The 23,445-nt window shown below is 55.3% G+C and overlaps 1 protein-coding gene across 3 annotated transcripts in view; it reads right to left on the bottom strand.

The window, feature by feature from the left end:
• The window catches only part of GPBP1L1 (GC-rich promoter binding protein 1 like 1), a 76,234-nt gene extending 53,852 nt beyond the window's left edge, over nucleotides 1–22,382 (bottom strand). The window contains exons 1-3 of one of the 3 annotated variants that reach the window (XM_040334374.1): nucleotides 21,654–22,382; nucleotides 17,739–17,855; nucleotides 12,289–12,418 (exon numbers count right to left, since the gene is read on the bottom strand). In XM_040334374.1, the coding sequence (XP_040190308.1) occupies nucleotides 12,289–12,418; nucleotides 17,739–17,798 (190 nt within the window). In that variant the 5' untranslated portion in view covers nucleotides 17,799–17,855; nucleotides 21,654–22,382. Of the gene's footprint in view, nucleotides 1–12,288; nucleotides 12,419–17,738; nucleotides 17,859–21,653 lie in introns of all 3 variants that reach the window. The other 2 variants (XM_040334373.1, XM_040334376.1) reach the window with 2 other exon arrangements.
• Nucleotides 22,383–23,445: the final 1,063 nt, after the last annotated feature.

Raw genomic sequence — 23,445 nt, forward strand, 5'->3', positions numbered from 1 at the left:
TTTGCGGTGCGGGGTGGCTTGCGGAACCCAAAAGGGACCGGCATATCTGATGCCTCCGCCGAATCCTCAAGTTTTTGAGTATCCCGCAACCGCAGTGATAAGAGCTCCAACAAGCGCCTTATCATGCGCTGACCCTGATGCAGAGTCATCCTCACTGTCCATGTGGGATAGACCTGCATGCTCTGACATAACGGAACCAGGGCCGGACGCAGTAGCAGGGCCCGATTCTGTGTCAGACACATCCCCAGAAGAAGGCGTAGGGAGGGGGCGCTTTTTACCCCCCTTCTGGCCACTCGCCGCTTCAATCCTGGCAACAAACGCCTCAAGGACTGCCGTCACAGCATCCATGGAGGCAGCAGGAACAGGGGCACTAAGGGTTAACTACGGCATGTCAGGGGGAGAAGCCTCCGGTTCGGACACCATGCTGACCCACTCCAAAGCCACCCTTGTACTGCAAGGCAAGACCCACAGGCCACACTCCCGGCCGCAACAGAGAGCAGGGGACCCCCCAAAGGACTCACCACCCGACCAGGCTGTAGTGCTGCTGTGTAAGCTAGAACGCTGTCCGTGCTGTGCCGTCCCTCAGGAAGTGTGCTGGAGCCGCTCGCGCCGTTATTTCGGTCACTAGAGGCAAAAACCCCTTCCAAAATGGCCGCCGACATTGCAATAAACAGCATGCGGGCTACAAGAAAATGGCCGCAGATCGTTAAATAGGGGGTTCTCCCATAAATGTTTTTTTAACCTTTGATACCCTTAGATGCATGCTCATTTAGTCTAGGGGAATCAGCTAGTTGTTTTAAAATCCGAGCATTACTTACCGTTGTAGAGGGCGATCTTCTCCGCCACTTCCGGGTATGGGTCTTCGGGAGTGGGCGTTCCTTCTTGATTGACAGTCTTAAGACAGGCTTCCGACGGTCGCATCCATCGCATCACGAGTAGCCGAAAGAAGCCGAACGTCGGTGCGGCTCTATACTGCGCCTGCGCACCGAGGTTCGGCTACTTTCGGAAAATTGTGACGCGATGGATGCGACCGTCCGAAGCCTGTCGGAAGACTGCCAATCAAGAAGGAACGCCCAGTGCCGAAGACCCATACCCGGAAGTGGCGGAGAAGATCGCCCTCTACAACGGTAAGTAATGCTCGGATTTTAAAACAACTAGCCGATTCCCCTAGACTAAATGAGCATGCATCTAAGGGTAAAAAGAGCATATTACCGGTGAAACTCCGCTTTAATAAAGGCTGCCGTCACCAGCAAAATGGCGGCCGAGCACGTTTAAAACACACACAGTAAAATAAACCCAGTAAAAACGGCAAAAACAATACAGGACCCTTGCAGGTCCCCCCCCCCGCACACACGGCAATAATAAAAAACACACAGCACCCTCGACAGCAGCCGCAGCCCCAAGCCCCCCAGGCGGACCCCCCACCTCACGGCCGACCACCCAGAATGCGGGGAAGGAGGGAGAGGAAGGGAGAGAGGAAGGGAGAGAGGAAGGTAGGGCGGATCCCCGATTGACCTCCCCAGGAATGCACCAGCCGAACCACCATGCCAAGGCAAGGGGATGCTACTCACCCGTCCTGTGACCACTGGCTGGAGGCATCCCAGACAGAACCAATGTCCGCGCAGTTACGGCATGACTGTCGGCCCGGCACACTGTGACAAAGCCATAGAGACCGGTCATATGTGTGCCCTGGAGCGTATAGCTCACCGGCCACCCCTGGAGCAACGGGGCATGCCGTGGACGGCCCAGCATGTAGCTAAAGCCCGGCACACGCTCGATGGCCGAACATGGGGGGGACTACAAGGATCGAGGATCCAGCCCGTCACCCAGTCGGCAATTGATTGTAGATCCCAGGATCCAAAAATGCAGGAAAAAATAAATTAAAAGCGAGAAATCGTAAAGAAATCTCCAGAGCACATGGGCCCAGAAGAGCCATGTCATCTCCTGTCACTAGGCAAAAAATTGGGGCTGCATGAGGCAGAGAGGGATGTACCGGGGGACCCGCCGCCTGGGAGGTACCGTGCTGTGTGAAGTGTTTAAGGGTTAAAAGTGCTGTTTTCTGCCTAGTCAATCTCCTAGAAGGAAGAATACCACTCCAAGGTCAATTGCTGCTGTGTCCGTCCATGAACGGAAGAGAAAAAATAAAAATGAATTCATCACCAGTCAGTATCCCTGATCACCGCCACACCAGTCATATACTCCACTGGTGGCAGTGTGTGTGTATGTGTATGTGTATGTGTATGTATGTATGTATGTATGTATGTGTGTATATATATATATATATATATAGGCTATGTAACCACTTGCCGTGAAGGGGTTAAAAGGCTTGTAAAGGTTTAATTTTTTTTTCAAACAACATACCATACTTACATTCACTGTGCAGTTCGTTTTGCACAGAGTGGCCCCGATCCTCCTCTTCCGGGGTCCCTCGGCGGCTGTCTCAGCTCCTCCCCGCAAGAGCTAACTCCCCCTCTGGGAAGTACTCTCCCAAGGGGGTTAGCTTGCGGGCGTGCTCCCAAGTGATCACTCGGCCCCCGGGCCAATGGCTGCGCTGCTATCAATCATCCAATGAAGAGCCCACAAGAGCTGGGGGAAAGCAACGTGGATCGTGCCCACGGAGATTCGGGGATCAGGTAAGTAAAAATAGGATTTTTGTACTTACCGTAAAATCCATTTCTCGGAGTTCATGGACGGACACAGCAGCATTGACCTTAGGGTTATATTCCTTTCCTTTCAGGAGAGATTAGGCAGAAAAAACAGCACTTTAAGTGTTAAAAACACTTCTCTCAGTACAGCACCTCCCAGGGGGCGTGTCTCCCGGGTACATCCCACTCTCTGGAACATCCAGCCCCAGTTCGTAGACAAGCAGTACAAACAAAGGAGGGGTGGGTGCTGTGTCCGTCCATGAACTCAGAGAAATGGATTTTACGGTGAGTACAACATTTTTATTTTCTCTTCCGTTCATGGACGGACACAGCAGCATTGACCTTAGGGACGTCCCCAAGTGTCAAAATTTTTTCGAGGGGTGGGAAAAAAACACAGCAAACCAAACTTCACCCCAAACAAACCAGAATTCCTCAACGGAGGAACTTAAACCTTAAACTGCCACCTGTAAAACCTTGCGGCCAAAGGAGGCATCCGAAGATGCACTCACATCCACCTTGTAAAATTTTGAGAAGGTGTGGATTGACGACCAGGTCGCCGCCTTACATACCTGTAAAATAGACGCAATCGCCCTGGTCGAATGCGCCGTAACCTGAAAGGGAGGCGCCTGCCCCTTTAGGGCATAGGCCTGGAGCACGACCTGTCTGATCCACCTAGAAATGGTGGCCGACGAAACCGCCAGACCCTTCTTAGGACCAGTCACCGACACGAACAGTGAGTCCGACCTCTGAAACTGAGCCGTAACAGACAAGTACACCCGTAGGGCCCGAACCACGTCGAAGGAATGTAACGTGGCCTCCTTCGGGTTTTTCGGTCGAGGACATAAGGATGGCAAAACGATGTCCTCATTAATGTGAAAAGCCGAAACAACCTTTGGAAGGAATGACGGCCGCAGCACCACCTTATCCTCATGGATGACCAGGTAAGGGGCCTTGCAGGACAAGGCCGCCAGTTGAGATACCCGTCTGACCGAGGTAATTACTACCAGAAAAAACACCTTCTGGGACAGAGTCAACAAAGGAATCTTCCGAATGTCCTCAAACGGAGCTTCTTGAAGCACCGAAATAACTAAATTCAAGTCCCATGGAGGCAGTGGAGGACGCACAGGAGGGGCCACATACCGGACCCCCTGCACAAAGGTACGCCGCCAAGGGTCGCTGAAAGTAGACAGCTAGAGCTGCAATCTGACTCTTAACCATACTCAAGGCGAGAGCCTGATCCACTCCACGCTGTAAGAACAGCAGAATCCGTGACATCACGTATGTCCGAGGGTGCCATTTCATCTCCTCACACAGAGATGTAAGCCTTCCACGTACGATGGTAAATCTTTCGTGAAGTGGACTTCCGTGCTTGTAGCATGGTAGAGATCACCGAGCCCGACAGACCTCGGTCCTTCAGCACCTGGCTCTCAACATCCACGCCGTTAAAGCCAGCGACTGTAAAGCAGGGTGAAAGATAGGACCCTGCGACAGAAAGTCTTCTCTTTAGGGGCAGACGCCAAAGGACGTCTGCCACCAGACGCACCAGGTCCGCTAACCAGGGACGGCACGGCCAATCCGGAGCGATCAAGATTGTTGGTATCCCCTCGGCTTCCACTCTGCGCAGCAGGCGAGGAAGAAGCTTCAGAGGAGGGAAGGTGTATATTAGACGATAGTGACCCCATGGCGCCACCAATGCGCCGGACGCGTACGCCCACGGGTCCCTCAACCTGGTCACTAATCGCGACACCTTCCGATTGAGATGGGACGCTAGAAGGTCCACCTCTGGTGTGCCCCATTTTTGGCACAGACTCTGAAACACCTCCAGGTGTAGTGACCATTCTCCTTGGTCTAGCTTTTGGCGACTTAGATAGTCGGCTTACCAGTTCAGCACCCCCGGAATGTACACCGCCGACAGAGCCGGTGACTTGTCCTCAATGTTCCCCTAACGGGGAACTTCCTTGAATGACTGCGCAGGCGCAAACTTCCCGACGAAAATCTCCAAACCTCGCCCGGCATCCAGGCTCATTCTTTAACATCCCCGTGGATTGGAGGATGTTAAAAAAAAGAGCCAGGAGGCCGAGCGAGCGGAGCGAGGACGTGAGGCCGACTGGCCACTTACCTCGAAATCCACGTCGCCCTGGATGCCGGCCGAGATTCGGAGATTTCCGTCAGCAAGTTTGCACCTGCGCAGTCCTTGTAGGAACTTTCCCGTTAGCTGGAACCGTCTCAGCACATCAGATTGCGCATGCGCTGGAACTTCCAAGATAGCTGCAACCAGCACGGCAGATCACAGGAACGTAACTTTCGGCCCACCGGAGGTTATGCACGACTTCCGTCGCTGCAGCCGAGCTTCGTATGCCCCCCTGATGATTGACGTTGGCCACGGCCACGGCCGCCTTGCAGACCCAGAGACCACTTGGAGAGACACAACTCGATCGCTCGGAGCTCCAGTACATTGATTGGAAGGTGGGACTCCTGAGTCCAGCGCCCCTGGGCTGACTGGACACCCCCCCAGAGAGGCTGGCATCCGTCGTGATCACTGTTCAATAACACGGCAGAAACGATTTTTCGGTCCGAAGTACCGGAGGTGTCAGCCACCACACTAGGGAGGACTTGACCAGTCGACTCACCCGAATCTGGTAATCCAGAGACGAAGTAAGCTTGTTCTAACGTGACAAAATCTTTCTGCAACACTCGGTGTGGAATTGGGCATACGAACTGCCTCGAAAGAGGCCACCATCAGATCAGAACCCTCATGCAAAAGCGAAGCGACGCCCATTTCAGATTGCAGTGTCTGTAGTTTTTCCGCTGGAAGGAAAACTCTCGCCTCTGAGGAGTCCAGGACTAACCCCAGGTATTCCAGCCGCTGAGACAGTACTAGTACTGACTTCTGGATATTCAACAGCCAACCGAATTCTCGGAGGGTCTGACAGGTGATAGACACGTCCTCCTCTAACTCTGAGCTTGAGGAAGCTCTCAGAAGAAGGTCGTCCAGGTACCCCACGATAGCGATCCCGCGCTGCCGCAGCAGGGCCGGAATCGGGGCGAGCACCTTGGTGAAAACCCGCGGTGCTGAGTGCAGGCCGAACGGGAGGGCCACAAATTGAAAGTGGTCCTCCCCGACCGCAAAGCGCAGAAACCTCTGGTGTTTTGCACAAATTGGGATATGCAGGTACGCGTCCTTGATATCCAAGGATGCTAGGAAATCCCCTTGATGGAGCGCCGCCACTACTGCCGAGCAAACCGATTCCATCCTGAAATTTTGCACTTTGACAAAGCAATTGAGGGCCTTGAGGTCCAGGATTGGATGGACCCCTTCCTTCTTGGGGACTACAAAGAGATTGGAGTAAAACCCCTGAAACTGTTCCATCGAGGGAACCGGCACAATCACTCCCCTGACCAGCAGATCCTGGACAGCCCCAGACAGGTCCTTCAGACGATCCGGAGGGAAAAAATCTGTTTGGTGGACAAGAGAGAAAGTCTATCTTGTACCCCGAGGAAACCCAACGGTCAGAAAGAAGAGACCTCCACCGAGCCGCGAAGACGGCCCCCCACCCGAGATATGAGCGGGGGCAGACCTTCATGCGGAGGCAGGCTTATCCGCAGGCTTGTTGGGCTTGCGGAACCAGGGGTGCTTTTGCCCTTCAGTGGATGCCTTAGCACCCTGGAAACGTTTTCCTGCCGCACTTGGCGGGCGGAAAAAAAATAATGCTTGGGGGTAGTAAAAGAGGGTCCTTGCTTACGGCGGGGCTCCTTACCCATCCCAGATTGCGGGAGCAGAGTGCTCTTACCGACTGTGGCATCTTTTATGATGTCATCCAGGGACGCCCCAAAAAGCCGTTCACCCATAAAGGGTAAGTCCACCAGGGCCTTCTTAGAGGACTGATCCGCAGACCAACACTTTAGCCACACAAGGCGGCGCAGTACCACCGCGGAGGCCCTAGAGAGCAAGGGGAGCGTATCCAGGGCCGACTAACAGCCACAGCCTCAGTTCTCCTATCCGCGGGGTCCTTAAAAGCGGGAGCCCCTTCTACAGGCAACGTGGTGGCCTTGTTCAGCCTGGACACCGGAGGGTCCACTGATGGAGGAGATACCCTTTTGAGGAGGATTTCCTAAAAAAGTGGGTAACGGACCGCAAAGTATTTTGGCACTGCAAAAACGTTCTGCGGCCGTTCCCATTCTCATATAACAGTTTGTCCAGATACGGAACACAAGGAAACACTTTCGCGGGGCGGCTTGCGGAACCCAAAAGGGACCGGCATGTCTGATGCCTCTGCTAAATCCTCAAGTTTTTGAGTATCCCGCACCGCAGTTATAAGAGCTCCAACAAATTCCTTATCATGCTTAGACCCTGAAGCAGTCTCACTGTCCGTGTGGGCCAAGTCTGCATCATCTGACATGACAGAACCAGGGTCAGATGCAATAGCAGGGCCTGATTCAATGTCAGAGACATCCCCAGAAGCAGGCGCAGGGAGGGGGCGCTTTTTACCCTCCTTTTGGCCACTTGCCGCTTCAATCCTGGCAACAAACGCCTCCAGGACTGCCGCCATAGCATCCATCGAGGCCGCAGGAGCACTAAGGGTTAACTCTGGCATGATCGGGGTAGAAGCCTCTGGTTCAGACTCCATGCTGACCCACCTGTATATGCCACCTTAGTACTGCAGAACAAACGCCACCGGTCACCCTCCCGGCTGTCACAGAGAGCAGGGCACCCCCCACCCAAACAGGCTGTACTGGTGTGCAGAGCTGAGAGCGCTGTCCATGCTGTGCCGTCCCTCAGGAAGAATGCTGCGGCTTCGCGCCGCTATTTCAGACAAGGCCAAGACTTTTCCAAGATGGCCGCCGACATGCAGAAAAAACAGCATGCGGGTTACAGGAAAATGGCCGCAGACATATAGAGCCGCGTCACCGCTAAAATGGCGGCCGTACATGTGTTTAAAAACACTAGAAACACACAGCCGACACTGTCCAGCATAACGGCACATAGCACAATAAAAAATAACAGCACCCCACAGCAGCGCAGCCCCCCCGGCGGTAACAGAGCTCCCCCCCAGGTGGACCCCCCCACCTCACAGCTGCCACCCAGAACGGGGAAGGAGGGAGAGGAAGGGAGAGAGGAAAGCAGGGCGGACCCTCAGTCGACCTCCCCAGGAATGCACCAGCCGAACCACCCTGCCGAGGCAAGGGGATACTACTTACCTGTCCTGCGACCACCGGCTGGAGGCATTCCAGACAGACCCAACGTCCGCAGGTAGATACGGCATGGCTGTCGGCCCGGCACACTGTGACACGGCCATAGAGACCGGTCATATGTGTGCCCTGTAGCATGTAGATCACCGGCCGCCCCTGGAGCAACGGGGCATGTTGTGGACGGCCTAGCTAAAGGCCGGCACACGCTTGATGGCCGAACATGGGGGGACTACAAGGATCGCAGATCCAGCCTGTCACCCAGTCGGCAGTTGATAGTAGATTCCAGGATCCAAAAATGCAGAAAAAAAAAACAAATAAAGGCAAAAAAATAGCAAAAAATCTTCAGAGCACATGGGCTCCAGAAGGGCCATGTCTTCTCCTATCGCTAGGCAGAAAAAAACTGGGGCTGGATGTTCCAGAGAGTGGGATGTACCCGGGGGACACGCCCCCTGGGAGGTGCTGTACTGAGAGAAGTGTTTTTAACAGTTAAAGGGCTGTTTTTTCTGCCTAGTCTCTCCTGAAAGGAAAGGAATATAACCCTAAGGTCAATGCTGCTGTGTCCGTCCATGAACGGAAGAGAAAACAGGGGGGTTTGGGGGGGCCGGAGAGTGCAAGGCGTTTTTTTTCACCTTAATGTATAGGATGCATTAAGGTGAAAAAACACAAAGCTTTAAAACCCCTTTAAACATCTAGGGGTAATGAAAGGGTTAAATGTGTGCCTAACCAGTGTTTATGTGTACTGTGGGGGAGGGGATTTCACTAAGGAATGTGAAAATCCATCACATCCCCTGCTGACAGAACAGAGCTCTGCCTTGTTTACATAGGCAGAGCTCCGTCCTGCATTCTCGCCGATCAGCGGGTGTCGGCGGACATCACCCACTGATCATCTTGTGCTGTCTAATCACAGATCGGCAGGGATGCGCATGCGTGCCCGACAACTAGGAAGTGCGTGGCAACTTATCTGTATGTTGCGGCACCTTCCTGTGTCACGCGCTAGCAGTAAACGTAGCTAGCGGGACGCAAGTGGTTTAGGCAAATCCACATTGCTCCAGATTTCATAAATCAGCCCCAAAGCAAGAAGATCCAATTCACACATTCATGAGGTGCACCCAAAACTCGCCACCCCCCAAATCACAGAGGGAAGCCTCCCACCCCCCAATCACAGAGGGAAGCCTCCCAACCCCCAATCACAGAGGGAACCCGCCATCCCCCAATCACAGAGGGAAGCCTCCCACCCCCCAATCACAGAGGGAACCCGCCATCCCCCAATCACAGAGGGAAGCCGCCATCCCCCAATCACAGAGGGAAGCCTCCCACCCCCCAATCACAGAGGGAAGCCTCCCACCCCCCAATCACAGAGGGAAGCCTCCCACCCCCCAATCACAGAGGGAAGCCTCCCACCCCCCAATCACAGAGGGAAGCCTCCCACCCCCCAATCACAAAGGGAACCCGCCATCCCCCAATCACAGAGGGAAGCCTCCCACCCCCCAATCACAGAGGGAAGCCTCCCAACCCCCAATCACAGAGGGAAGCCTCCCACCCCCCAATCACAGAGGGAAGCCTCCCACCCCCCAATCACAGAGGGAAGCCTCCCACCCCCCAATCACAAAGGGAACCCGCCATCCCCCAATCACAGAGGGAAGCCTCCCACCCCCCAATCACAAAGGGAACCCGCCATCCCCCAATCACAGAGGGAAGCCTCCCACCCCCCAATCACAGAGGGAAGCCTCCCACCCCCCCAATCACAGAGGGAAGCCTCCCACCCCCCAATCACAAAGGGAACCCGCCATCCCCCAATCACAGAGGGAAGCCTCCCACCCCCCAATCACAGAGGGAAGCCTCCCACCCCCCAATCACAGAGGGAAGCCTCCCACCCCCCAATCACAGAGGGAACCCGCCATCCCCCAATCACAGAGGGAAGCCTCCCACCCCCCAATCACAGAGGGAACCCGCCATCCCCCAATCACAGAGGGAACCCGCCATCCCCCAATCACAGAGGGAAGCCTCCCACCCCCCAATCACAGAGGGAAGCCTCCCACCCCCCAATCACAAAGGGAAGCCTCCCACCCCCCAATCACAAAGGGAACCCGCCATCCCCCAATCACAGAGGGAAGCCTCCCACCCCCCAATCACAAAGGGAAGCCTCCCATCCCCCAATCACAAAGGGAACCCGCCATCCCCCAATCACAGAGGGAAGCCTCCCACCCCCCAATCACAGAGGGAAGCCTCCCACCCCCCAATCACAGAGGGAACCCGCCATCCCCCAATCACAGAGGGAACCCGCCATCCCCCAATCACAGAGGGAACCCGCCATCCCCCAATCACAGAGGGAACCCGCCATCCCCCAATCACAGAGGGAACCCGCCATCCCCCAATCACAGAGGGAAGCCTCCCACCCCCCAATCACAGAGGGAAGCCTCCCACCCCCCAATCACAGAGGGAACCCGCCATCCCCCAATCACAAAGGGAACCCGCCATCCCCCAATCACAGAGGGAACCCGCCATCCCCCAATCACAGAGGGAACCCGCCATCCCCCAATCACAGAGGGAAGCCTCCCACCCCCCAATCACAGAGGGAACCCGCCATCCCCCAATCACAGAGGGAACCCGCCATCCCCCAATCACAGAGGGAACCCGCCATCCCCCAATCACAAAGGGAACCCGCCATCCCCCAATCACAGAGGGAAGCCGCCATCCCCCAATCACAGAGGGAAGCCTCCCACCCCCCAATCACAGAGGGAACCCGCCATCCCCCAATCACAGAGGGAAGCCTCCCACCCCCCAATCACAGAGGGAAGCCTCCCACCCCCCAATCACAAAGGGAAGCCTCCCACCCCCCAATCACAAAGGGAACCCGCCATCCCCCAATCACAGAGGGAAGCCTCCCACCCCCCAATCACAGAGGGAAGCCTCCCACCCCCCAATCACAGAGGGAAGCCTCCCACCCCCCAATCACAGAGGGAACCCGCCATCCCCCAATCACAAAGGGAACCCGCCATCCCCCAATCACAGAGGGAACCCGCCATCCCCCAATCACAAAGGGAACCCGCCATCCCCCAATCACAGAGGGAACCCGCCATCCCCCAATCACAGAGGGAACCCGCCATCCCCCAATCACAGAGGGAACCCGCCATCCCCCAATCACAAAGGGAAGCCTCCCACCCCCCAATCACAGAGGGAACCCGCCATCCCCCAATCACAGAGGGAACCCGCCATCCCCCAATCACAAAGGGAACCCGCCATCCCCCAATCACAGAGGGAACCCGCCATCCCCCAATCACAAAGGGAACCCGCCATCCCCCAATCACAGAGGGAAGCCTCCCAACCCCCAATCACAGAGGGAACCCGCCATCCCCCAATCACAAAGGGAACCCGCCATCCCCCAATCACAGAGGGAACCCGCCATCCCCCAATCACAAAGGGAACCCGCCATCCCCCAATCACAAAGGGAACCCGCCATCCCCCAATCACAGAGGGAACCCGCCATCCCCCAATCACAGAGGGAACCCGCCATCCCCCAATCACAAAGGGAAGCCTCCCACCCCCCAATCACAGAGGGAACCCGCCATCCCCCAATCACAAAGGGAACCCGCCATCCCCCAATCACAGAGGGAACCCGCCATCCCCCAATCACAGAGGGAACCCGCCATCCCCCAATCACAGAGGGAACCCGCCATCCCCCAATCACAGAGGGAACCCGCCATCCCCCAATCACAAAGGGAACCCGCCATCCCCCAATCACAAAGGGAACCCGCCATCCCCCAATCACAGAGGGAAGCCTCCCAACCCCCAATCACAGAGGGAACCCGCCATCCCCCAATCACAAAGGGAAGCCTCCCACCCCCCAATCACAAAGGGAACCCGCCATCCCCCAATCACAGAGGGAACCCGCCATCCCCCAATCACAGAGGGAACCCGCCATCCCCCAATCACAAAGGGAAGCCTCCCAACCCCCAATCACAGAGGGAAGCCTCCCAACCCCCAATCACAGAGGGAACCCGCCATCCCCCAATCACAGAGGGAACCCGCCATCCCCCAATCTCAAAGGGAACCCGCCATCCCCCAATCACAAAGGGAACCCGCCATCCCCCAATCACAGAGGGAACCCGCCATCCCCCAATCACAGAGGGAACCCGCCATCCCCCAATCACAAAGGGAAGCCTCCCACCCCCCAATCACAGAGGGAACCCGCCATCCCCCAATCACAGAGGGAACCCGCCATCCCCCAATCACAGAGGGAAGCCGCCATCCCCCAATCACAGAGGGAACCCGCCATCCCCCAATCACAGAGGGAACCCGCCATCCCCCAATCACAGAGGGAAGCCTCCACCCCCCAAATTACAGAGGGAAGCCTCCACCCCCCAAATCACAAAGGGAAGCCTCCCACCCCCCAATCACAGAGGGAAGCCTCCCACCACCCAATCACAGAGGGACGATCGATACTCTCACTCACCGCCTGTGGTGCGGAGGGGTCCGTTGTTGAAGAAGCCATCGGAAGAGTTGTGTCTTCTGCGACTCACTCCCAGACGCCCCTCGCCCCGGGGAAGATGCTCGCCATGTTTCTCAACAATGCCTGCAGGGGACTACAGCAAAGAGGAGACAAAGTCAGACGCACTACAAATACTTCTCACTTTATAAATTCATCACTCATTAACCCCTTTCTACCCAGGCCAACTTTCAGCGCCGTCACACTTTGACAATTGCGCGGTCATGTAACATTGTACCCATATGAGATTTTAATCATTTGTTTCACACAAATAGAGCTTTCCATTGGTGGTATTTAAGCACCACTGGGGTGGGTTCTATTTTTTGCTAAAATAAAATAGAAATTTTTTTGGTTTAAAAAAAAATAAAGTACGTTTTTCTAAGCTTCCGTTAAATTTTGTAAATGTGCAATTTCTCTCCTTCACAGATGGGGGCGGCACAGACAATCGTGACACGGATGATCGGTGCCTTGATTATCCGTATAAATGTCCCTGCCACACTTGCCGGCTCTCCTCTGGAATGATGAAAATCTCTGGAACACCCCCCCCCCCCATATGGATAGCGTAAGGGAGGGTTATTTTTTACCAATTTTGTGATTAACCTTCACTTCCCGTCTCATGACCACAACAGGAAGGGAGAGGAAATCCCACCCCCAAGGTCACCAGAACTAGTGTGGGGGGTCTAATAAAGTTTTGCCTTTAGATATACTTAAAATATCCGCTGTAAGAAAGGTGAAAATTCTCCAATTCTGTGACCCAAAAATCTGACAAAATGTATTTCTTGTTCCAGGCCAAGTAGGTGAGGAGTTCCTGAATTCACTCTCCTAGGAAAAACACACGGAGGAGAGGTGCACCGAAATGGAAATTTCAGAACCGAAATAAAAAAAAAAGATGTCAGGCCGAAACCGAAAATGGTAAAACAAAGAATACAGCGCACAGGGGTTATGTGAATATCACTTTATAGTCTTTTTTGCTATTCTTAGCACAAAAACATATACATGAACTGTTGAAATAGCAGCAAGTGGCAAAAAACAAATGAACCAATAAAATCTGATGAACAATCCACAGTACATGTATGATGATGGTAGGGTGGAAACCAAAAATCACTCTGGGGAGGTGTTGAAAAAGTGCTTCCAAATAGTGTGCATACAGTGGTATGTAGAGGTGATACCTCAGCAGCCGCTTTCACGCCTCAATGCAGGGAGATGGAAACAGACAGTGGGGGGATGACATCCACGCTGTTCGCATGCAGAGAGGGGTATTGCAGTAGACTCAAAGCCAAAGGAGAGGCCGATGGAAGCGGGATACCTCCTCGCGACAAAGATGTAAGGCAGCGGGGAAGGTCCTGGATGGGAACCTCCGAGCCAGTTCAGTGACGCCGCCGCGTCAGTCAAAGCGAGGAGGGGAGGGCGGGATCTCCGCTGAGTCACAGAAAGAGAGGAAGGGAGCGATGTCCGGACGCCATCCCTCAGAAATCATGTGACTCCAGGGGCCAATCAATGGAGGCAGAAAACGAGCAATCAAAGTACAAGCGCTGGCGTCACTAAAAGGATTCCCAGGATGTCAGTGTATCATAACAGGCTAAGCATCAAGAAAGATGGGGGTGAGACGTGACCGACATGTTTCGCGTACCAGACGATTTGTCAAAGTCCGTTTTTTCTTGTACGAAACCGAAAATTACTTTTTTTTTTTTTATAATTACTATTTTTGTATGGTGATTTTGTTATTTTATTTTTTACATTTTTTTTTTTTACAGTGATATTTTTTGGTTAGTATGTTTTTTTATTTTTTTACATTTTTTTTTTTTTATTATTTATTGCAAATTTATTTTCTTTTTTTTAATCAGCCCTGTTGGGGGGCTTTGGTGAGATATCAGGGGTCTTAACAGACCTCTGACATTTCCCCTCTGAGATAGAGAAAGGGACTACGGACACAGATTCCCCAATCCCTTTCTCTGCAGCCTCAGCTGCACTGAAAATGAATGGAGAGAAGACAGCGTCTTCTCTTCATTCATAAACTGAAATATTGTAAACACAGTTTACGATGTTTCAATTATGTGAATGGACAGAGTCGGTAATCACTGACTCTGTCCATTCGGAACAGTAAGGAGACGGATTTACCGGCTCCTACCCCGCTCTACATCCTGACAGTTCCAGGGGGTGGAGGAGGAGCACGAAAGGAGAGAGAAACACGGGGGGACACGGAGGGAGAGAGAAACACGGCGGGGGACACGGAGAAGGAAAAACCGAGGGGGACACAGAGGAGAAGGAAACACGGAGGGGGACACAGAGGGAGAGAGAAACACGGCGGGGGACACGGAGGAGAAGGAAAAACCGAGGGGGACACAGAGGAGAAGGAAACACGGAGGGGGACACAGAGGAGAAGGAAACACGGAGGGGGACACAGAGGAGAAGGAAAAACCGAGGGGGACACAGAGGGAGAGAGAAACACGGCGGGGGACACGGAGAAGGAAAAACCGAGGGGGACACAGAGGAGAAGGAAACACGGAGGGGGACACAGAGGGAGAGAGAAACACGGCGGGGGACACGGAGAAGGAAAAACCGAGGGGGACACAGAGGAGAAGGAAACACGGAGGGGGACACAGAGGGAGAGAGAAACACGGCGGGGGACACGGAGAAGGAAAAACCGAGGGGGACACAGAGGAGAAGGAAACACGGAGGGAGAGAGACTGCAGCAAAACGGAGGGGGGCACGGAGGGAGAGAGAAACACGGCGGGGGACAAGGAGGAGAAGGAAAAACCGAGGGGGACACAGAGGAGAAGTAAAGACGGAGGGGGACACAGAGGGAGAGAGAAACACGGCGGGGGACACGGAGGAGAAGGAAAAACCGAGGGGGACACAGAGAAGGAAACACGGAGGGAGAGAGACTGCAGCAAAACGGAGGGGGGCACGGAGGGAGAGAGACTGCAGCAAAACGGAGGGGGGCACGGAGGGAGAGAGACTGCAGCAAAACGGAGGGGGGCACGGAGGGAGAGAGACTGCAGCAAAACGGAGGGGGGCACGGAGGGAGAGAGACTGCAGCAAAACGGAGGGGGGCACGGAGGGAGAGAGACTGCAGCAAAACGGAGGGGGGCTGGAGGAGGACACGGGACAGTCAGCGGTGATCGTGCGCGCAGTCATTATCGGCAATTTTTAAGCTGCTTCAGCATGTCCCCAAAACAGATGTTTTCGGCCGATACATGTATCGGCCACCGCTATATCGGTGCATCCCTACACACGAGTGTGCCGATTCATCGGTGTTCCATGCAGGCAGCCTGTTGACGTTAAAGAGGAGGTCCGCCCCAAAAAAATAAATAAAAAAATTAAAAGCCAGCAGCTACACATACTACACACTGCTGGCTTACGGCTTCACGCCCGGAACCCTACTGCGCATGGCCCCGCTCCTCTCTCCTACTGGCCTGGTGACAGGGGGAGGAGGGAGCCCCGCGGTGACGTCATGGACCGCTGCACAGAACAGCCGTGTATCCCGCATGGGGGGAAGGCCGGCCCCTGCACACGGGCGTACCGTGACTGAACCCTGAAGCACACAACGCAATATTCCACGGGGAACTTCCTGTACAGATCTCATGAAGCACCTGAAGAGCAGATTTGTCATGCAGAGAATCCTCCGACATGAAATATGAACAAAGCGTTTCCCTCTATAGCAGCGTTTCTCAACTGCGCTTCTCTGCGTTCTACCCGTTATTCGCAGGCAGTTGACGGATCACGCGGACACGTGCAGAGATAGGCAGGAAAGCGGATGGCACATTATTGGCTGTAAAGCGATGTTCCCCGCTGGCCCCTTCTCACATAATGTGCCCTGCGCCCCCACCCCGTTCCACGTAATGTGCCCTGCGCCACGTAATGTGCCCTGCGCTCCCTGTACCATGTTATGTGCCCTGCGCCCCGCCCCCTGTACCACGTAATGTGCCCTGCGCCCCCACCCCGTTCCACGTAATGTGCCCTGGGCCACGTAATGTGCCCTGCGCCCCCTGTACCATGTTATGTGCCCTGCGCCCCGCCCCCTGTACCATGTAATGTGCCCTGCGCCCCGCCCCCTGTACCACGTAATGTGCCCTGGGCCACGTAATGTGCCCTGCGCCCCCTGTACCATGTTATGTGCCCTGCGCCCCGCCCCCTGTACCACGTAATGTGCCCTGCGCCCCCACCCCGTTCCACGTAATGTGCCCTGGGCCACGTAATGTGCCCTGCGCCCCCTGTACCATGTTATGTGCCCTGCGCCCCCACCCCGTTCCATGTCATTAGCCCTGCGCCACGTAACGTGCCCTGCGCCCCCTGTACCATGTTAATGTGCCCAGCGCCCCGCCCCCTGTACCACGTAATGTGCCCTGCGCCCCACCCCCTGTACCACGTAGTGTGCCATGCGCCAAGCCCCCTGTACCACGTAATGTGCCCTGCACCCCGCCCCCTGTACCACGTAATGTGCCCTGCGCCCCGCCCCCTGTACCACGTAATGTGCCCTGCGCCCCGCCCCCTGTACCACGTAATGCGCCCCGCCCCCTGTACCACGTAATGCGCCCCGCCCCCTGTACCAACGTAATGCGTTGTCTCTTGCTCCCACGTAATGCACATTGCCCCCCCCAGTGTAGTGTGCCCTACTGTACCTCAGTACCCTGCCAACCCCCCCCACACAGAGTTTGTTCATCTTAACTTGAACCCAGAATGAAGCATCTCTGCAGAAAACACAAGTCTCACAATAAATACATTTTAATATTTATTAGCGTTATTTCAGGGGGTTCCCAGAGATCTCAAACTTTTCGCTAGGGGTTCCTCGATGGTAAAATGTTGGAGAAACACTGCTCTATGGTTGTCTCAGTCAAAAGCACCAAGTGTCATTTCTGTCTGCTGCCTCAATCACTTTTGACAAGTTTTCCTGACACCAAGAGAAAAATGGTGGAGGGAGCTCCAGCACACAGCCAGTGATTGACAGCTCTATTTCTGTGTTCAGGAGGGGAAGTCCCTTCCCCCCAATCAGCTCTTTTCTCACAAGCTCTGCAGAGTGCAACTGCAGCTCCCTGTCCCCTTTTTTGTGACAGCTCAGTCAAGCTTTATAAATAATTTGTCGCACTTTGAATGGATGTAGAGAAGGTAAGACTGCAGATAAACAGGTACAACTTCCATAAGAGAGTTTGTTACATTTCTGTGCATCTCCTGCGCACAGTCCCTTCACTGGGGATATGGAAGAGTTTACAACCACTTTAAAATATTTTATTTTCTGTACAGTTATGATGTCTTTTATATAGCTTAGAAATGTTACAGAATGCAAATGTCACCATCAAAACCCAAATGCGACATATTACAGCCTACGAAGCTGCAATGGCTTTTTGGGTTTAGATGTGTTTGATGCACATTTATCCTTCAAAAAGAGAAAGTGGCAAAAACACACACAGGAGCGTTACCTTGGAGGACTGAGGTGTGGAGAAGCTAAGCCAAGCAGGTACAAAGTCATGCTGCGCCATTTAGGTTGTAGGTCTAGCAGTGAACGGAGGCATTAATCCTCATGGCCAAGGCAGGGGCTGCTGGAAGACAAATACAAACCACTGTGAGTTCAGGAAGAATACACTGCAGGCCACCCCCCACCCCCCCCCCCCCCCGGCTCTAGGAGACGCACACCAAGCAAATGCATCATCTACATTGCGTGGCTCCCATTACTCGCTGCCCTTGTGCAGGCTTATGAAGCAGCTTTAAGCCATCACTGACCTCTGTAGCTACAGTGACTTTGAAGCAATTCATCCTCAAAGTACAAAAATACAGAAGTCATAAATTAGCTCAGCTCCCAGCAGTGATTCACTAGTCTACAGACTTCTAATCTCCAACATAAACATGGACAAAGCTCATGAAGGAGGAAGCAGAGCTGCCGAGATAGGGGGCCGAGCTGGGGAGCCACTGCTGGGATGGGGGGCCGAGCTGGGGAGCCACTGCTGGGATGGGGGCCGAGCTGGGGAGCCACTGCTGGGATGGAGGGGCCGAGCTGGGGAGCCACTGCTGGGATGGGGGGGGCCGAGCTGGGGAGCCACTGCTGGGATGGAGGGGCCGAGCTGGGGAGCCACTGCTGGGATGGGGGGGACGAGTTGGGGAACCACTGCTGGGATGGAGGGGCCGAGCTGGGGAGCCACTGCTGGGATGGGGGCCGAGCTGGGGAGCCACTGCTGGGATGGAGGGGCCGAGCTGGGGAGCCACTGCTGGGATGGGGGGGGCCGAGCTGGGGAGCCACTGATGGGATGGGGGGCCGAGCTGGGGAGCCACTGCTGGGATGGGGGGGCCGAGTTGGGGAACCACTGCTGGGATGAGGGGCCGAGCTGGGGAACCACTGCTGGGATGGGGGGCCGAGCTGGGGAGCCACTGCTGGGATGGGGGCCGAGCTGGGGAGCCACTGCTGGGATGGAGGGGCCGAGCTGGGGAGCCACTGATGGGATGGGGGGCCGAGCTGGGGAGCCACTGCTGGGATGGGGGGGCCGAGTTGGGGAACCACTGCTGGGATGAGGGGCCGAGCTGGGGAACCACTGCTGGGATGAGGGGCCGAGCTGGGGAACCACTGCTGGGATGGGGGGCCGAGCTGGGGAGCCACTGCTAGGATGGGGGGGGGGGGGCGAGCTGGGGAGCCACTGCTGGGATGGGGGGGGCGAGCTGGGGAACCACTGCTGGGATGGGGGGCCGAGTTGGGGAGCCACTGCTGGGATGGGGGGCCGAGCTGGGGAACCACTGCTGGGATGGGGGGCTGAGTTGGGGTGCCATTGCTGGGATGGGGGGCCGAGCTGGGGAACCACTGCTGGGATGGGGGGGGGCGAGCTGGGGAACCACTGCTGGGATGGGGGGCCGAGCTGGGGAACCACTGCTGGGATGGGGGGCCGAGCTGGGGAACCACTGCTGGGATGGGGGGCCGAGTTGGGGTGCCATTGCTGGGATGGGGGGCCGAGTTGGGGAACCACTGCTGGGATGGGGGGCCGAGCTGGGGAACCACTGCTGGGATGAGGGGCCGAGCTGGGGAACCACTGCTGGGATGGGGGGCCGAGTTGGGGTGCCATTGCTGGGATGGGGGGCCGAGTTGGGGAACCACTGCTGGGATGGGGGGCCGAGCTGGGGAACCACTGCTGGGATGAGGGGCCGAGCTGGGGAACCACTGCTGGGATGGGGGGCCGAGCTGGGGAGCCACTGCTAGGATGGGGGGGGGGGGCGAGCTGGGGAGCCACTGCTGGGATGGGGGGGGGGCGAGCTGGGGAGCCACTGCTGGGATGGGGGGGGGGGCGAGCTGGGGAGCCACTGCTGGGATGGGGGGCCGAGTTGGGGAGCCACTGCTGGGATGGGGGGCCGAGCTGGGGAACCACTGCTGGGATGGGGGGCCGAGCTGGGGAACCACTGCTGGGATGAGGGGCCGAGCTGGGGAACCACTGCTGGGATGAGGGGCCGAGCTGGGGAACCACTGCTGGGATGAGGGGCCGAGCTGGGGAACCACTGCTGGGATGGGGGGCCGAGTTGGGGAGCCACTGCTGGGATGGGGGGGCCGAGCTGGGAAGCCACTGCTGGGATGGGGGGGGGGCGAGCTGGGGAGCCACTGCTGGGATGGGGGGGGGGCCGAGTTGGGGAGCCACTGCTGGGATGGGGGGCCGAGCTGGGGAACCACTGCTGGGATGGGGGGCCGAGCTGGGGAACCACTGCTGGGATGGGGGGCCGAGTTGGGGTGCCATTGCTGGGATGGGGGGCCGAGCTGGGGAACCACTGCTGGGATGGGGGGCCGAGCTGGGGAACCACTGCTGGGATGAGGGGCCGAGCTGGGGAACCACTGCTGGGATGAGGGGCCGAGCTGGGGAACCACTGCTGGGATGGGGGGCCGAGTTGGGGAGCCACTGCTGGGATGGGGGGGCCGAGCTGGGAAGCCACTGCTGGGATGGGGGGGGGGGGGCGAGCTGGGGAGCCACTGCTGGGATGGGGGGGGGGGCGAGCTGGGGAACCACTGCTGGGATGGGGGGGCCGAGTTGGGGAGCCACTGCTGGGATGGGGGGGGGGGGGCGAGCTGGGGAGCCACTGCTGGGATGGGGGGGGGGGCGAGCTGGGGAACCACTGCTGGGATGGGGGGCCGAGTTGGGGAACCACTGCTGGGATGGGGGGGGGGGGGGGGGCGATGAATTGCTCCATAGTGGCTACAGAGCTTAGTGAGGTCTCGTTTTAAAGTTGATTTGTTGCTTGTAAGGAATATAGAATAGCTGAGAATGAAGCGGTGGTCAGACCCCGGACATTAAAGAGGCGATCTCATGCAATAAATGGGGCACATACCTACTTCATTTGCTACACATTTTTGGACCCGATGTTCCGACTATCCTTGCTGAGGATCAGCATCCTGCGGTCTCCATAGTAACAGACTCAGGAATGAGAGAGCAAGCATTGGCCGTCTAGAATATAAAGCTTGAGCCGTCCAATCCAGACTACACTCTACAATGGCTCCTCCCCTTCCACTGACCGTTTTTTCCCAATTCAAATTGCAATGATCACCATTTTATTTGCCAAGGTCTCTGCTAATTTTCTAGCAAACAAAAGATCATTTTTACATGCAAGAGAGGAATGGCAGAATTGGCCCGGTATGGATGACCGGTGGTCGTAGCGCACTGGTTTTTAGAGCCGACGCCCCCTTTCGCTGTATTGTTTTCACAAGCAGGAGGGGACACGCCCCCGGCAATGGCTTCATAGGGCCTGCCCTGTCCCGCCGGCAAATCCGATCAACCAGCTGCCAATTCCACCGGCTGATCATAGAGACAAAACAGGGAACGGCTCTGATCACCTCTATGGTATAGGAACCCGGGAGGAAATGAACTTGCATCACTTCCGCTTTCCCCGCGGGTGGAAAAAGGAAAAGAATTTGATCTCATTGATCTTGGTGTGATTAATAGGCAGAGGAGGGATCAAGGGACTAAGACCCTATGATAAGTTACGTTCCTTGTGACAGCATTAAAAAAAAAGTGTAAAAATACATTCTTTTAAAAATGTTAAAGTGCCCGCGTGCGCAAAGACGGACGCACCCGTCAGTCCCACACAAACAGCGATCATCCCACCGCGAATGTCAGATCATGGGCAGTAATTCTAGCACCAAACCTCCTGTGTAAATCTAAAGTGGCGACCTGTAAAGAATTTTTAAGCGCCACCTATGGATACTGATGGCCTGGGGGAAATGGATGTAGAAGAGAGAAGACTGCAGATAAACAGGTACAACTTATGCAAGAGAATTAGTTTAATCTCTGTGTATCAGAGGTCAGTTGCTTCACTGGGGATATGGAGGGACCTCCTTATATTAATATGCTCCAAATACAGAAAAGACAACTCACCCTCAGTCTGAGCACCTCCTTCCAGTTTTGTGGGACGGCCAAGGGCGGGGCTTTAGATAGGATTGGCTGAGGAGGAGGAGGGGTCGGCCCCTCAAAAATACAGGCAGGGCGAAGACCCCGTTTCTACATGCCAGTCTGCTCCCTCGAACAAACGTGCCACTTAAGTGCTCATTTTGCTCTTTTTTTGGAAAGATAAAAAAAAGAAAAAAAAAAAAAAAAAAGAAAGCTTGAGATGTGTAGAGATCACATGGGTGACGATTCCATCAACGATACAATAAGAAGAAAAAAACGAATGTAAAAAAACCTCCCAGACTGCCGCGTTCACCTCATGAAACAGACGGGTTTGTTCTTAGGGAGGTGTCAGGGTGTCGGGTCATAGAGAGGGATCCATTCAGCTCTATGATAGGTAGTCAGGGATGAGCAGCGGGGAACATACGCCAATACCCAATCAATGGCGATCGTTTACATTCACTCGGAGGCCTCATTAACACGCGAGGCGAAAAAAACGCGGGACAATGGCGCCGAGAAGATTCAAGCTTCAGATGTAGTTATGGACACAACGCCATCTCTGCAGGACGAGGATTCCGACACCAGGGGGCGCTCACATCCCTGAGAGACATCAGCGGGCCGGCGATGGGGAGAGTTTCTGGACACGGACAGTGGGGGGCGCCGATTTCTTCGTCTGATTATTACGGTAGATCGTGATCTATGAGGAAAGAACAAAAAACAGGCTATAAATACATTACCACTCATTACTATACAATGCCGTCATTTTCCTGGCCGCCCTTTAGAGGGTCACTAAACCCCCCTCCCCCCTCATAAATCCAGGAATAAATGGCGATTTCCATGCTGGTCATCCACACAAATCCTGGCTGATCCGGCTGCTCTCCATCTCCCCCTCCTGTCCATGTCCCCAATGCACCGGTGGTGGCAGCTCTGCACATGCTCAGTTCTCAGGGAGATTTTATGGTATTTCCTCCCTATCACATCTGAGCAGCCCATGTGATTATAAATGACCGCCCACTCCCTTCCCTCCTCCTCCATGCCCACTAATCATCTAAACACAATGGGGGGGGGGGGGGAATATTACATGTAGATTGATAGAGGCTTCACCTCCCTGTTCTAAGACACAGGCCGGAGTGGGCGTGACACAGCCTGTGACTGGCAGAAATCTGCCCACACCATGTTATTGCCAAAAATTAAGAAAAGATTTGATTTCAAATATTTATTTGTATTTTACTCCTTGCTTACCGGGCACACTTGTATGACCACGAAATTGTGGAACGCTGTACTCGTGACATTTTTATCTTTTTACACAATAGAGATTTCTTTTAGTGGTATTTGATCACTAAATTCATAGTTTGTTTTTTGCAAAAGGTAATTTTTCTCCACCGATTTACACTGATAGGTAGGGGTGCATTGGATCGTGCCCAATCCGCGATCCGAACGGGTCAACCTGTTCGGATCGGCACAGTATGCGATCCGCGGAATGCACCGCCTACGCGGCCTTAGGAAAGACCGCGGCTTTGGCCTAACTCCGGAGCGGTCGGCCATCTTGGTACACTCGGCGGCGGTGCGCGCTGACGTCATCACCCCTCCCTCTGCTCGTGGATCTTTTCTATTCTGCAAGAGCGTGCTGACTCTGCATGCAACCCGAGTACAGCGAGACGGGCCGAGTACATCAGTACAGCGAGACGGACCGAGTGCATCAGTACAGCGAGACGGACCGAGTACATCAGTACAGCGAGACGGACCGAGTGCATCAGTACAGCGAGACGGACCGAGTGCATCA

The sequence above is a fragment of the Rana temporaria genome (genome assembly GCF_905171775.1).
Source record: "Rana temporaria chromosome 7 unlocalized genomic scaffold, aRanTem1.1 chr7d, whole genome shotgun sequence".
Lineage (NCBI taxonomy): Eukaryota > Metazoa > Chordata > Amphibia > Anura > Ranidae > Rana > Rana temporaria.